General features: G+C 36.5%; 3 protein-coding genes across 3 annotated transcripts; 2 read left to right on the top strand and 1 right to left on the bottom strand.

Annotated features, from left to right (window-relative positions):
- Positions 1-2,223: 2,223 nt before the first annotated feature.
- On the top strand, positions 2,224-4,686 carry LOC147567327 (Tetratricopeptide repeat (TPR)-like superfamily protein). The gene has a single exon (XM_086653957.1). It carries the CDS (start codon positions 2,224-2,226, stop codon positions 3,877-3,879), a length of 1,656 nt encoding a protein of 551 aa, XP_086510083.1. The 3' UTR covers positions 3,880-4,686.
- Positions 4,687-5,294: 608 nt separating this feature from the next.
- ATMAK3 (Acyl-CoA N-acyltransferases (NAT) superfamily protein) lies at positions 5,295-7,685 on the top strand. The gene is made up of 4 exons (XM_086653958.1): positions 5,295-5,582; positions 5,660-5,780; positions 7,009-7,064; positions 7,287-7,685. The coding sequence occupies exons 1-4, from the start codon at positions 5,379-5,381 to the stop codon at positions 7,518-7,520; spliced, it is 615 nt and encodes a 204-aa protein (XP_086510084.1). The 5' UTR covers positions 5,295-5,378; the 3' UTR covers positions 7,521-7,685.
- A 430-nt stretch (positions 7,686-8,115) lies between these two features.
- Positions 8,116-11,725, bottom strand: LOC147567325 (uncharacterized). Its single transcript, XM_086653956.1, has 5 exons — positions 11,525-11,725; positions 10,147-10,784; positions 9,817-9,933; positions 9,472-9,701; positions 8,116-9,144 (listed from the first exon to the last, which is right to left on the bottom strand). The coding sequence occupies exons 2-5, from the start codon at positions 10,768-10,770 to the stop codon at positions 8,427-8,429; spliced, it is 1,689 nt and encodes a 562-aa protein (XP_086510082.1). The 5' UTR covers positions 10,771-10,784; positions 11,525-11,725; the 3' UTR covers positions 8,116-8,426.
- Positions 11,726-15,059: the final 3,334 nt, after the last annotated feature.

The raw sequence follows: 15,059 nt of genomic DNA, 5'->3' as shown, positions 1-15,059 counted from the left end.
TCATAACATTTTAATTTACCGTGTTGAATTCCTCCTGGGTCGCCTTAAAGGAAAAAGTTTAAGTCACACAAAAGTTTACCATATTTAAAAAACGACAACGTTGGAAAAAAATTCAATTAATATGTTGTTGTTTGATCTTAGAAAAGCTTTGACAACGCCATCTTGCCCTTCTTGTTACGCATTCTCTTTGACTTGGTAAATGTGGTTTCATTGTCTTTCGGTAGAAAATGGTAGTTTTGAATCTTGAGTCTCGAGTCTATCGATTTTGAGCAAAACAAAATCGTACTTAAGAGCGTTTTTTTAATTTTAGGACTTGCGAGTACTTTTAACTTAGAGACTCTTTTAACAAGAATGAGAAGCGCCTTTAAAACTTTTTCTGATCTTATCTTAAAGATCTTAATAAATGTATGAGTTTGGAGTAGAAAAATACTAGGAATTGATTTATTTCCAAAATAGGCTTAAGTTAGACTATTAATTGGTTAATATGTGGTGGATATATAGGGTGAATGGTTTCCATATAAAAAAGTTTAGTTTCCATTTATGAAGAAGACAAGAAGGTCACTAAGGAGCTTGTGGGGGCATGCGCCCCCACAGGCCCCTTAGTGGCCCCGCCCCTGATTAAAACCCAGATCTAAAGCTCAGGAAAACATATTTAAAGGTGCAAAAAGCATATTCGAAGTTACAAAAAAACCAGATCTATTAAAAATCAAAGACAAAACATGACCAAAATCTAACGAAAATGACCAAAACCATTTAAAAAATGATGAACAAAACCGTTTAAACAATGATGAACAAAACCAAATATTCATGTTCATCTTCAAACTTGGATGTTTCATCTTTAAATATAGGAAAACTGAAATCATTGTTGAACATGGTTTGGTTGTTTTAGTTTGAAGATGAACATGGTGGCTTCCATGGGAGAAAACAACGAGTCTTGAAACCTAAAATAAACATTGTTGGAGACAGGGACGGATTCAAAATTTTCACTTAGGGGGTGCGGATTTATATACCTAAATTTTTTTTGCAAACAAAACAATTAACAAAATACTTGTGTTCATTAAATATTAATATATCAACAATTACAAATGCATTAACCTCTACAATAGTTCATGTTTTGAAATGTTCTAATAATCGACTCATTAACAATTTTACTAACAATTTATTTTCAATAAAGGCTATTAAACTATCATCAACCACGAATCACTCATCTTGTTTCTTAAACGTGTTTTAGCTAGCTTCAAAAAAGCTCTTGCAATAGAGACAATTGCAGCCGGCAAAGTTAGTGCTAAAGTGATAAGCAAATAAACTAAATAATATATTTTATTTCTCTTAGTTTCCACCAATTTTCTAGCAAGAGCTCCAATCTCATCCAAATTTGAAAAATCATCATTATTCCTCGTACCTAATGTAATTATCAAGCTGATAACTAAGTAGCAGTGTCAAGATTAATGAAATCTGACGGATAAAATTTAGCAAGACGTACCAACTTACTTTTGTCGAAAAGGGCAAATCCTCTAGATGAACTTAAAAATGCCATACAACAGAACAACTCGGTACTCTTTAAACGAATTCAAACATAAAATACTTAAAAATGGGTGTAAATATATCTATAGAAAAAATACATAAATTGCTTATGGGGGGATTGGATCCCACGACCTCACACTCATAGCTAAAATGTAACTCACGTCCTAACCACTATGCCAAGTCCATCTTTTTGTCATTATCACATATCATTAGATAAATATATAAATTTATATATACCTATATTAAAAAAAAATATTTACTATATTATTATTTTCGGGAGGATCCATGGGGTGCGGCCGCACCCCCTCGCACCCCCATGGATCCGCCCCTGGTTGGAGAAGAGATTAATTAAAAAGATGAACTATATTTCGATTGGACAGAGAAAATGTGATTTTCTGGATGAACAGAGATGATGAGCTAGAACTAATGAGAAGAGTCCTAAAGGTTTCTAAAGTGTTGAAGGATATTTATGGAAGGATATAAAAGGGTTTACCAAAAAAAAAATGAGGTCATTATATGCAAAACAAAGGATTGAAAACCAATTTCTTGGCAATATAGGATTCTAAACTTTTTTATGGTACTATTTTGGACTAAACACCCATTACCCATAGAATTTTGAGAATGCCCTAAAGGGGCGGCCTCTATAATACTTGTCATGTACTGGTTGAAGTGTACGGCCAAACATACTTACTCGACGAAATGCTTCAGAAAACAACTCCTCAATTATCTTCAAATATTTGCAATTCCATAATTCTAGCTTCACTCCAAAAGGGTTCCCCCCACAACTCTATTCACCACTACCAAACCCTATTCTACTCTTATTCATCAATCCGACCAAATTACCAGACCATTTCCTTCATTCTTGAGGCTTGTAAGCTATTATATGATCATAAAACTGTAACCCAATTTCACACTAGAATTTTAAAATCTGGGTTTGATTCAAATCCATCTTTGTTATCTTCTCTGGTTGCTATATATGTTTCTCATAATCACCTCAATTGTGCTCAACTACTATTTGATGAAATACCCAAGTGGGGTTTCAATGTTGTTTCAGCAAATTTAGTTATTGCTGGTTATCTAAGAATAGGAGAATTTGATAATGCAAAGAGGTTTTTTCGCAAACAGACTTATAAAGATGTTGTTTCTTGGAATTCTATGATCATGGGTTGTGTCCAAAATACCCCGAAAGAGGCAATAAGTTTGTTTCATAAGATGATTGGTTCTGGCCTAGAACCAGATCGTTTTACTTTTTCATCGGTTCTTACTGCTTGTAGTCGAATTGGAGCTCTTAGTCATGGAGAATGGGTTCATAGTTTGATGGTCGAAAAAGAAATTGAGCTCAATTATATACTTAGTTCAGCATTGATTGATATGTATTCGAGGTGTTCAAGAATTGAAGTTGCTAAGAATGTTTTCGAAAGTGTTGAAAGAGATCATATATCCATTTGGAATTCCATGATTACAGGACTAGCTATGAATGGACTTGCGTTTGAAGTAATTGAGATCTTCTCTCGATTAGAGAAGGAAATTATCAAACCAGATTCGATCACCTTCGTTGGAATCTTAACTGCTTGTAGTCATTGTGGGTTGGTAGAAGAAGGCCGTCGATTTTTCGAATTAATGAGAAGAAGTTACTCTATTGAGCCTGAAATAGAACATTATGGAGCAATGGTAGATCTTTTTGGCCGAGCGGGGTTCTTAGAAGAAGCTCATGAAATTATACGAACAATGCCGATGAAACCAGATGTTGTTATATGGAGGGCATTGTTGAGTGCATCTAGAATTCATGGAAAGCCTGAATTTGGTGAATTGGCAATCACAAATCTGTCGTCAGATAGCAAAAGTGGAGATTACGTTTTGTTATCGAACATTTACTCTTCTGCAAGGAGATGGGATAAGGTTGAGAAAGTGAGGGAATTGATGAAAAAGAAGGGGATTCGAAAGAATCAAGGACTAAGTTGGATTGAGATGAAAGGTTTGATTTATCAATTCAAAGCGGGCGATCAATCTAATCCTGAGTCGAATATGATATATAAGGTGTTGGAGGGATTGAATAGAAGAATCAAAAGTGATGGGTTTGTCCCCGCGACTGCGTTGGTATTAATGGATGTCTCTGAGGAGGAAAAGGAAGGAAATTTGAATTGTCATAGTGAAAAACTTGCAACTGCTTACGGGATCCTTAAGACAAGTCCTGGAACTGAAATTCGAGTTTCGAAAAACCTTAGAACTTGCTATGACTGCCATTGTTGGATGAAAATGGTTTCAAGAGTACTAAACAGGGTAATTATCATGAGGGACCGTGTTCGTTTTCATCGGTTCGAAAATGGGTCTTGTTCTTGTAGGGATTACTGGTAGCTCTGATAGTGACTTTCTCAACCACATAAAACACCATATCGCAATTGTTGTTTAATATAACCGTAGGTAGGCGTTTAAATTGATCGAAGTCATGCCTGATACTGGTAGTGTCACTTTAGAGGATGCAATTACCAAACAGCTCCGCTGGTAATGAGATACAGACTGGTGGACATCAGAAAGGCTCACGCAGACTCATTTTACTTTTTACTGGATCATTCTTACCAAGAATCCATCCTGCTGAGCCATGAGGTTTTCCTCGAGAATCAGTTAATGTTTTCTAGACTACGAGCTCAACTATCTGTGGAATTTTGCCTCTATTAACGTATTTTGCATTTTTTACGGTTATGAAGTCCACCTATAAACATTGCTCACTTGGACATTTTTCTAGGCGCCGATCTTTATGCTAGTATAGCGAACCCTTCTTTATTCAGTATTCTTCATTTGGGATCACTAGACTTGGTAACGGGTTTGAAGCCGATGAAGAGTGCAGACACTTTCTGCAGTACTAATATAAGACAGCAAATCACAAGTGACATTAATGCCGTGCTCTTTTGGGATATGCTCGACGTCGAGGAACATTAAATATGTCAATACCCTTCCAAAATAATTCCGCTTCTCCACAATGCATATACTTCATACATATATGGTACTGATACGGGTCAATTTGTATTCATCTGGAACATGTGTTTCTGCACTAAATGTTGGTTTTCATGACATAATGGGTGATTCGTTCACTGTATCTAAAACTGCACGTCTGCACCTGCAAGTTCTTGCTAAATGATAATCCTTTCATGTTTGTCTATTTAATGAATAGTATGTCGAGCTAGACTCCCTTGACATGGATGTATTACAGATACCTATGTTGACAAAGGCGCTTTGGTTGGCACTCAGGCTGGAAGGAAGCTCGACTCTCGTTCGGTCTGAATATTGACTGAAATAACACACGAAGTCAGAGGTGTCACGCCTACTGTAAGTTGAGGCGAGTTGAGAGGCTCGCTCATCGACCGACCAACTTGCTCTGTGCCTCAAACATGAACAGATGTCATTGTCAACATGCTTGCCTTCACCACAACATCTCATTCTAAACCTAAATAAGTTTTTACAAAACTTTAGAATATTGTGTAGTGTTTGCAACCAACACTATTTAAAAAATATGGTCAAAAACTCGAAATGCAGAAGATTGTCATTATAAAAGAAGCCAACCGCCGACAACCATTGGCCGGAGTACTCACAAAGTTAGTTTCCGTCCTCGTCTCCTTGAGATTCGAAGCATTTTTCTTCAAATATTCCGACCGATACCTATAAAAGGGGACGCTAACAGCAATATAAGGCCTAGCCGCCTAGGATCGTGTCATTACTTATTTTCTATTAAGTGTCTGGATCTGACTTGTCTGACTCGAAAATGGTTCGGGCCGAAATAAAAGGAGAGAAGGAAAAAAACCACAGTTTAAAAGAAAAGGTAGAACTTTCAAATTCTGCATCTGGAGGTAAGAGAGAGAATGGAGAAGACGACGAAGGAAGTCGAAGAAGAAGGAGAATCGGAGATGGTGGATTTCGACCTATCAGAGATTGAATATATAAGCTATGGTGGTGAACATCACCTCCCTCTTATCATGCACCTGGTTGACCAGGAACTCAGCGAACCCTACTCCATCTTCACCTACAGATACTTCGTCTACCTCTGGCCTCAACTCTCTTTCCTGGTACCCCCAAACTTACATTAATCTCAATTTCTAGGGTTTCTAATTCATTCTTTTACCTTTTTGGTTAATTCCTGCAGGCTTTTCATAAGGGAAAATGTGTGGGTACAGTTGTTTGCAAGATGGATGAACATAGAAATACTTTCAGAGGGTATATAGCCATGCTTGTTGTCATCAAACCTTATAGAGGCAAAGGCATTGGTAAATTTCATTCACTTCTTTTTATTCTTCCTATTTTAATACCTTATTATTCAGTTAATTAAATTCATAGTGATCTTGTTCTTTCTATCTATACTTGCTTTAAACACCAGAACCACAATAGTCACTCGAAAATATAGACACATTTTATAAGGTAGCATAAGAAACCCGAAAAATAAAATGATAGGAAAAAAAGCAATATATCACACAAGAGCAGAAGAGTTACGTGTTTCGGTTGTAAAACATGACTCCAAGGTGAACAACGGTGAGATGAATGTATGAACCACAAGATTACATAGGGTTCTCGAGAGCTTTTTTATCGAAATCCTAACACTCTGTGACTCCAGTTTGTATCTCTAAAACCCTAAAATTGAAGTTTCTCCTATAAATCAATAACCACCCTTGCAAGACTAGGGCAACATGACGTAAACATGGTGATAATATTGTAGAGAAACCGTTTTAGGGTCGGAGTTTGGGTTTAAGATCGATATGAGACTTCTCAGCAATAACTACATAAGCACGTGCACTCGTGCAGATAACAGGGCCTAAGAGGGCCTAATAGGTGGACCATATTCATATTAGAACCCCTTCGTTCACCGTTTGCCGGCGTGTGTGAATTCTTTTACAAAGTTTTCTTGCTTAATGCATACTGGCCGTCTGGCTAGCAAGGCTGTGACTTGAATCATGATCCTTTCGGGGACAAATCTATGACATCATGTTAAAGAACTACTTCCTATAAGAACTTGTACTTAGAGATGGTTGCGACAATAGAATATGGTACTGTTCTTATTGTTGTAATTGGTTGTTGGTCAGTTTTTGTGCCACATTGATGCCTACGTGCCCGACCATATAAGCTATGTTGTCCCCATTAGTATGTTCATCATGGTCATTTGTCTGTTCCTTTCTCCATAGATTATATTGATTTCTTTGTAATTGAGCATGATATCCCTTACGAATATGCTGGAATTTTTATGCTCTAGACAATAATAAAATGGAAGAAACTTATAGCTCTCTTTGCCTAACTTTCACTCGAATCTGTAGTAATCCATTTCGTAATAATCTAACACATTCTATATTTTGGGCATAAACCTAAAGTTTTATATTTTAGAGTGTGCCATTTTCTTAGATGAGTCAATAATGCTACTGCATTAGGTTATAAGCAAGAAACATTTTCTGAGCCAAGATATTATTTGCTTGATCCAATCTTGATTGAGGTTTGATTATATTGTAGCTACGGAGCTCGTTACAAGATCAATTCGAGTAATGATGGAGTCAGGATGTGAAGAGGTAAGTCTGAAACGTATCTTGGGTCTGCTGTTTTCCTGCATAACATTTTGAAAGTCAAACTCACTCTCTTTTTTGAAATTAAATTTGATTTACAGTGAGTCCATACGTCCAAAATTATGCTAATTGCGTTTTACCATTGTCTGTTATTACATCATACCCTCTTATCTTTGTAGCAGGGATTCAAAAATTTCTAATTTCGGGTGATGGAACTCTTAAATGCAGGTGACACTGGAAGCAGAAGTGACAAACAAGGGAGCCCTTGCTTTATATGGTCGTCTTGGGTTTATCAGGGCGAAAAGACTCTTCCGCTATTACTTAAATGGAGTTGATGCTTTCCGACTTAAGTTACTGTTTCCTCGCCCATATTTTAACCCCTCTCTAGATATGAATTCAAACGAAGACGATGTCCATTGCTATAACAATCAACAATTCCATGAAATAAGTTCTCAAATCTAACAGGGCGTCTGATCCAAGATTAAACATATTTACTGTGTTAGTAGGATAATGTTGAAAGGGAACCCATACATCAACTGTAAACATCAATCCTAAATTTAGCGCCTGATTTCATTTTCTCATGTTGACTTACATCATTATACAAACATATAATGCTCAATTTTTTTTATTCTGAAAGTGTTTTGATTTTATGAATGTATGAACTATTCTCCTGTGGTGCACAGCAGCACAAGTTTTAAAACAATGGCAGGTTTTGTGGGAAAACAAAAAATTGCAGACAGAATACTGCAGGGAGAAGAAAAGAGGAGATGGTTATAAACTATATTGCTGAAAAGCTCCGTTGCGATCGAACCGGTTGACTTTATTTAGTGAGTGTTTTGCTTTTGTTATTCGGCCAGTGGCGCTGCATATATAAGGGTTTGAGCTTAGAAGATGTAAGCCACTTTGAAGGGGAGGAATTGAGTTAGATTTTTGAGAATTTAGGTTGGTTTGCTGATGTAGTTAGAGATATGATTCTCTATCTCAGATGCCATTTTTTTTAATTGTGCTTTAGACTACTAGGTAGGTAGCAAATTGAATGGAAGTTATAAGGGCAAAATAATACAAGGAGCAGGCTGGATTTAATGAGTTTGGACTCGAGAATCCCAATTTGAATTGTTTTAACAAAAATCGGTGGTTACTTGCTCTTAATCGGAATCTGTCTTGGCATTATTAATTCTAGTTAATTTTATTTTGCTTCGTCCTTGGAGAAAAACAATCAAACTATTCTCAATCATGCTCCTTGCAGGATACAGAAAGAAACTTCTGATATTTGAATGGGATCTCAATTCTATTCCATTGCTTCTTTTTTTCCCCATCCCGTTCCTCCACCACCGTGAACTCCAATTAGATTCTGACATGATACACTTTTTAGTTGTTGGGAGAACCTAAGTAGTTTCTTTTCGATCCTTGTTCAATCCCACCAAACCTTGCTCTATAATAAGCTGGAGCTGTCCCAGGTAAAGAATAGGACGACCCTGCCGGACTAGTCGTTCTTGGAGCCATCCTATCAAGAGGATCAACATAAGCACGATTAGGATCCTCACGAGCAAATGTTGCCCAAGAATGCCTCGTATATGACGATGATGATGCAGGGGCATTTGAAAATGGTGCATTGTTTGATAATACTCCATATGACATCCGAACATGTGATGGTGTTGCATTGTATGATAATTCTCCGTATGATGTGGGAGCATGTAAGGATGTTGCACTGTATGATATAGCACCATCTGATGTGGGAGCATGTGATGTTGGCGCATCGTATGATAATGCACCATATGATGTGGGGGCATGTGATGTTGGTGCATTGTATGCAGCATATGATGCGGGAGAATGTAGTAGCCGAGGAGTATAAGTTGGTGGTGCGGGCTCACGTATTGGGTTGATATAGTAATCATCGGCGTGAGGTCGAGCCGGGGCATGTGATGTTGATTCATGAGGTGGGTGGTTATAATAATCATTTGCACGAGCAAAACGTTGAACCATTTCTCTTTCCCTCTCTCTTTCTTTCTCCAAAAGAAGTAAACGGTGATACTCGTTTTCCCTGTCAAGCATTTCCTGCGTTACTAAGTTCGACACAGCTCGGTACCTGCCATATATAAACAAAACAAGCATGGGAATCGATTTTGATAGCTAAAAGTAGTTTTTCTCAAATGACCAGCTCAAAACCGTTACTTCCCTAGCAAGACCCGAGTAGACTTTCACAAAAGAGGAAAGACCACCATTTGATCAAAAGCCCCGATCTTTTTTGTGCACATCTCAAAGAGGTAGTAATCAGACAGTTCATTTTTTGCATCTCTTTTGTGCACATCTCAAAGAGGTAGTAACTCGGCGCACGATCCTTTGATCGATACTCAGGTTCAAGTATAAGGAATATGGTTCCTACACAATATACTTTTCCAACAATAAAAGCTACCTTGTGTTGTAAGGATCATAACCAGCTACATGTGTGTTTTCTGGCAAGTATGTTTGATGTTGAGATTCCCTAGTCAGTTGAGCACGAGTACGCTGATACGGATCTTCAGGTTGTGGCACTCTTGCTGGTTGTCGATACCGTTTTTTAGCTGGAGACGCTTGAGATGGTGGAGCAACTGTCACCGATGGTGGCACACCAATAGGACGAAACAAAGCAATCAGTTTTCTCACCTGCATTTATAGTTACATATAAGCTGCTAATAAATTATTTCCCAAAACACAAACTAAACTAGGAAATAGTTTCAATTAATGAAGAATTACCATGGGGAATGGAAGTGTTGAATACCTGACGGTTATTGAGTTGTGGTTGAAATTTAGAACCACCGTTATAGTTTTCCTCGATAGCATGTCTGAATGCACTCTCAGGTAAAGGTAAACAAACCTTGAAAATGTTGAACTTCACCTATAGAAAGGAAAATTTACATACAACCACAAAAGAAGTTCAATGCTGATAAGAGGGATGGAACTTTTGAGTAGAGCGAGATAAACTCATTTTCAACTAAAGAATGAAATTGAAAGTAAAAAAACCAGGACTAAATTCACTACGTCCGGAAAAAAAGTGAACCACTACCATGAACTTACTCATACAAGGAAAGCAAATGAGAAAATCAATAACCTGAGCAGGAAATTTCCCCCCAAAAGCAGCTGGCTCCAATCCATGCTCCCCTCTCGACGTAGCCTTGTATACACCATAGAGAAGCTTCGAGTCAAAATCAAAGAGGAAGAGCTTCGCACCCGGTTTAATGGTCTCTACTAGAGACATTTTTCCTGCAGGAAGCCCAAAAACACGGTACCTATAGCATTCTGGTTTAGTTTTCCCACTACAAATGAAAATGAAACCCGGTGTGAACTTGTCATCCCTCTTTTCCTTCTCCTTGTTGTGTTTATTTACCATATCTTCTTTCTTTGGTTTCCTTCCACCAGCATCGCCCCCGTTAGCAGTAGAGTCCAGGAGAGCACGAGCAACAGAAGGAATCTTCTTCTTTTTCTTCATCTTCTTCGTTTTCATTATACATTTCTTCTCTCTGTTCATGTTGGCAGCTAGAATAGCAGCCTCGCCTCCATTAATGGTAGGAGTAGTAGAAGTAGGGTCTAGAAGAGCAGGAGCAACAACAAGATTCTTTTTCTTCGCTACAGAGTTCTTCTCTATTTTCTTGTTCGCAACTGGAATATCCCTTGGTTGTTGATCATTTTTGGTACTATTTGCTTTAATTTGCTTGCCCTTTCCCCCCTTCGCCATAGAACTGTATAAAACTAAACTCGAAAAACTTTGAAATGTGAGACTCCACAACTACCGAATATAATAAGTACAAAGTCATACCATCAATAAACGCAACACTTACGCCATGTTTAGCACATGGGAATGGAATGCGACCAGTAACAATAATCCCGTAATGTAATTCCTAGTAATTACAATACCTAATTATATTGTCTGGTTTGACCAGAAATAGGTTTGGTAGAGATTGATTTTGTCTGTGGATTATATATATGATTGATCCAACGCAAACGGAATTGGCAACCTACCAACCCTCTAGGTTTGGGATTCCTCCTAAATCACAGATCACATTCCTCCTCGGAATGTGATTCCTAATTCATTCTCGAATCTCGAGTACCGAACACTATTTTTGAAATGTGATTCCTGATAATCACATTTCATCCCCAGGGCATCAATTAAGACTGCATACAAAATCATACATCTCAAATCATAAATATTATTCCACCATAGTATAAAGAGATGATGGATATGTTTATCTCTTAAGATATTTAACTACAAAAATAATTACATCTTCTTTTTCTTCTTTTCTCACTCCATGTTACCAGTTCTGTACCCTTTGTAAGAACTTCAATGATTCACATGAAACCATTTGTACTTCTAATTATCTGCCCAAAATTCTATAAGAGAAACCCCAATTCGACGCAAGCACATCATTCAAAACATAAACCCTAATTGAGAACAAAATTCAACATAAGGAACTAAAAAGATAGAAACTTACAAAATTAAAGTATCAGAGTAGAGCGCCCATCGTTCGAAAACCCAGGTGCGTGATCAAATTAACATTAAGAAAAATAGGAGCTTTTAGAATTAGGATTACAGAAGAAAAACCTAAAATTGGAAAACCTCAACCGGGCAGAATAAAAAAAAAATTAACATCTGAATAAAGTAAACATCCCAATGTCAAGGCGCTAGCTAGGCCAGCGGGAGAAGTTATGTATCCGATTTATGACAAGACAAAATCTAGACCACAATCCGTGCCTAACAGGACAAGGAGCAAAATCTAGGGTGCAACATAGTGGTGGTCACGGGCTCACGGCACAATCCGTTTGACAGTCGTGGCGTGTCTAGACCACAAGGTATGGGCATAGAAACGTCCCATGGTAAGGGCCCAACCGTTGCCGTGCCGTTTCCGTGGCGGTTCCGGCCAATGCTATGTCGGATCGTGACTAATGGGCCAGCCGTTGTCAACGTAATAAAAGGAAGCACTAAATAATTTTCAAGTCAAACGTTGTGATCTTTGTTTAAACTTTAGAGTCTATATTATTTTATTGCTTATTAATTTTATTAACTACTAATTTTATTAATTAATAACTACTTCAACAAAATTACAATAATATTTTGTAAATGAAGTACCCGTTTCTAACGGATTAGCGTGGCGGGTTAAGAACGCCACGGGCCGTGGAGGGTCGTGTTTTCGTTCCTAACGTGTCGTGGTTGACGGGTCTGGGAGCTTAAAACCCAGACCCGTCACAACACGCTTGACCCGTGACGGGTCGGCATGGCAAGGCACACAGCGTTCCTTCCGCGACGTGTTGCCTTATAAACGGGCCGTGCCGATCCGTTTTCGGGCCGACACGACCCGTTGGTCACCACTAGTTCAACATATGATATGACCTTAGCTCATAGGAGGATACACTAGATTTAAAAAGAAAGGTCGTGTTGCTGTAGGGAAACAAAAAAAAAGTCCGGACTACATAATTTTTTTGAGAGGTTGGGCAAAAGGCCCATTCCTTTCTCCAAAAAGAGAAGCAGGCCCACTGCACACAAGGAATGAGGGGCAGGTCCAATAATTAAATGATGGTGGGAAATTACAACACTAAGGAAACTTTTACTCTTATTTACATAAATTGCCACCCCGAAATTACAGAAATGCCATAAAAAAATCCGGCTTTTCACGTTTCTCTCTCTACACTTTATTCTCCACTTTCTCTCTCTACATTCTATTATCCACCGTCATCCTCTCCATCTCTCTCTCTCTCAAATCTAAAATAAATTCTTTCTCTTTCTACAAATATATTTTTGTTCCTCTTTTTAAATACTTTCTCTCTTTGTGAGTTTTTTTCTTTTGTTTTAGGTATGGTATTTTCTTAAAATCTTAAAGTTCTTTTCTTTTTTGGATAGATGTTGCATTATTTTTTGTCAAATTTTTAATTCCATTTATCTACAGATTTATATTTTCCTTTTCAGGTTTCATTCCATTTATAATCAAAAGTCATATACAATTCTTCCAAAACATAAGTTATTTTAGTGAAACAATTTACTGTACTTTGTAACATTTACTGTATTTATGCTTATGTACAAATAGACACGTGTATTGCATACGAATGTATATGTTGACAAATTATGTTTTGGTAAAACTTCAACCGTAAGTTCATGTCATTTTGAAATGTGCAGTACATTTTCTAATGTACTCCTATAGAAGTTTGCAACCTACATTTGAAAATATGCATAATCTAATGTACTCACATTTTGGGATATACAGTAAATTAGGAAATGTATTGTAAATTAGGAAATGTACCTTGTACAAGTCTGTACCCCACATTAGGAAATGTACTTTAAATACTTTCTCTCTTTGTAATTTTTTTCTTTTATTTTAGGTATGATATTTTCTTAAAATCTTAAAGTTCTTTTCTTTTTTGGATAGATGTTGCATTATTTTTTGTCAAATATTTCATTCTATTTATATTAGTCTTTCAAGTTTCAAATTTATCTACAGATTTATATTTTTCTTTTCAGGTTTCATTCCATTTATAATCAAATGTCATATACATTTCTTCCAAAACATAAATAATCTTAGTGAAACAATTTACCGTATTTTGTAACATTTACTGTATTTTTGCTTATTTACTAATAGACATGTGTATTGCACACGAATGTATATGTTGAAAAATTATGTTTTGGTGATATTTCAACCGTAAGTTCATGTCGTTTTGAAATGTGCAGTACATTGTCTAATGTACTCCGTATAGAAGTTTGCAACCTACATTTAGAAATGTGCATAATCTAATGTACTCACATTTTGGAATATACAGTAAATTAGGAAATGTACTGTAAATTAGGAAATGTACCATGTACAAGTCTGTAACCTACATTAAGATTTATCTTGTATCGGAAATTATTTATTTACAAAACATTGTAATTGTACGATATATGATAATTTATTGTGTATCAGAAATTATTTATTTACAGGACACTTTTGTATTGAGATTTATCTTGTGTATCGGGAATTGATTTATTTATTAGCCTTTGGTTATGTACTAAACACTTTTGTACTGGGAATTTTCTTGTGTACCGAAAACTGTTTTATGTACTGGTCATTTGGTTATTTACTAAACATTTTTTACTGGAGTTTTCTTGTGTACCGGAAATTGTTTTATGTACTATACAATTTTTTTATATTTCTAGGTCACTTTTGTACTAGGAATTATCTCGTGTACCGGGAATTGTTTTATTTACTAGCCATTTGGTTATTTACTAAACACTTTTGTACTGAGAATTTTCTTGTGTACCGGGAATTGTCTAGTGTACTGGAAATTTTTTAGTAAAGAAAATAAAATAGTCAACGCAGATCAAGTTAAGGATAACTCCTAAATTGAAAAATTTAAACGTTTAAGAAAAAAAATTCACAGTTGCAACCTTGACAAAATGCGGTAAAAGATAGAAATATGAAACAAATGAAACTAAAAAATGTACAGTGAACTTCCACATGACAAAGAAACGTGGGAACTTTCACATGAACCGGGAATTTTGAAATGTACAGGACATTTGGTTACTTACTAAACATTTTTCACTGGTAATTTTCTTGTGTACCGGGAATTGTTTTATTAACTATACATTTTTTATTTCTACGTCACTTTTGTATTAGCAATTATCTCGTGTACCGGGAATTATTTATGTACTGGCCCTTTGGTTATGTACGTGACACTTTTATATTGGAATTTTTGTATGTACATAGTCTCCCTCTCTTTCTCTTCAATGTCCAAACTTCCTTTTCCCATCTCTCTCTATAAATGTATAAACTCACACGCCCACAGTTCTATGTACTAGGCATTTGGTTATGTACTAGATATTTTTTGTACTGAGAATTTTCTTGTGTACCGGGAATTGTTTTATGTACTGGTCATTTAGTTATGTACTGGGAATTTTCTTGTGTACCGGGAATTATTTTATGTACTAGCCTGAGAATTTTCTCTCTCCATATTTCCTATTTTTATTCTTTTTCTGTACCGACAATTCTTTTCCAGTTTGGAATT

The sequence above is a fragment of the Eschscholzia californica genome, unplaced genomic scaffold (assembly GCF_041429995.1).
Source record: "Eschscholzia californica isolate CP2 unplaced genomic scaffold, dmEscCali1.0.p SCAF_1, whole genome shotgun sequence".
Lineage (NCBI taxonomy): Eukaryota > Viridiplantae > Streptophyta > Magnoliopsida > Ranunculales > Papaveraceae > Eschscholzia > Eschscholzia californica.
The sequence above is the reverse complement of the archived record's forward strand: the minus strand, read 5'-3'. Positions and strand labels throughout refer to the sequence as shown.

Bases quoted from the DNA above. Each gene is read 5' to 3' on its own strand.
- LOC147567327 (XM_086653957.1), top strand. From the start codon at position 2,224: ATGCTTCAGAAAACAACTCCTCAATTATCTTCAAATATTTGCAATTCC.
- ATMAK3 (XM_086653958.1), top strand. From the start codon at position 5,379: ATGGAGAAGACGACGAAGGAAGTCGAAGAAGAAGGAGAATCGGAGATG. The intron at 5,781-7,008 runs GTAAATTTCATT...ATTATATTGTAG, and splicing joins TTATAGAGGCAAAGGCATTG to CTACGGAGCTCGTTACAAGA. The intron at 7,065-7,286 runs GTAAGTCTGAAA...TCTTAAATGCAG, and splicing joins TGGAGTCAGGATGTGAAGAG to GTGACACTGGAAGCAGAAGT.
- LOC147567325 (XM_086653956.1), bottom strand. From the start codon at position 10,770: ATGGCGAAGGGGGGAAAGGGCAAGCAAATTAAAGCAAATAGTACCAAA. The intron at 9,934-10,146 runs GTTATTGATTTT...TCCTTTCTATAG, and splicing joins GGGGGAAATTTCCTGCTCAG to GTGAAGTTCAACATTTTCAA. The intron at 9,145-9,471 runs GTAGCTTTTATT...TATATATGGCAG, and splicing joins TATGATCCTTACAACACAAG to GTACCGAGCTGTGTCGAACT.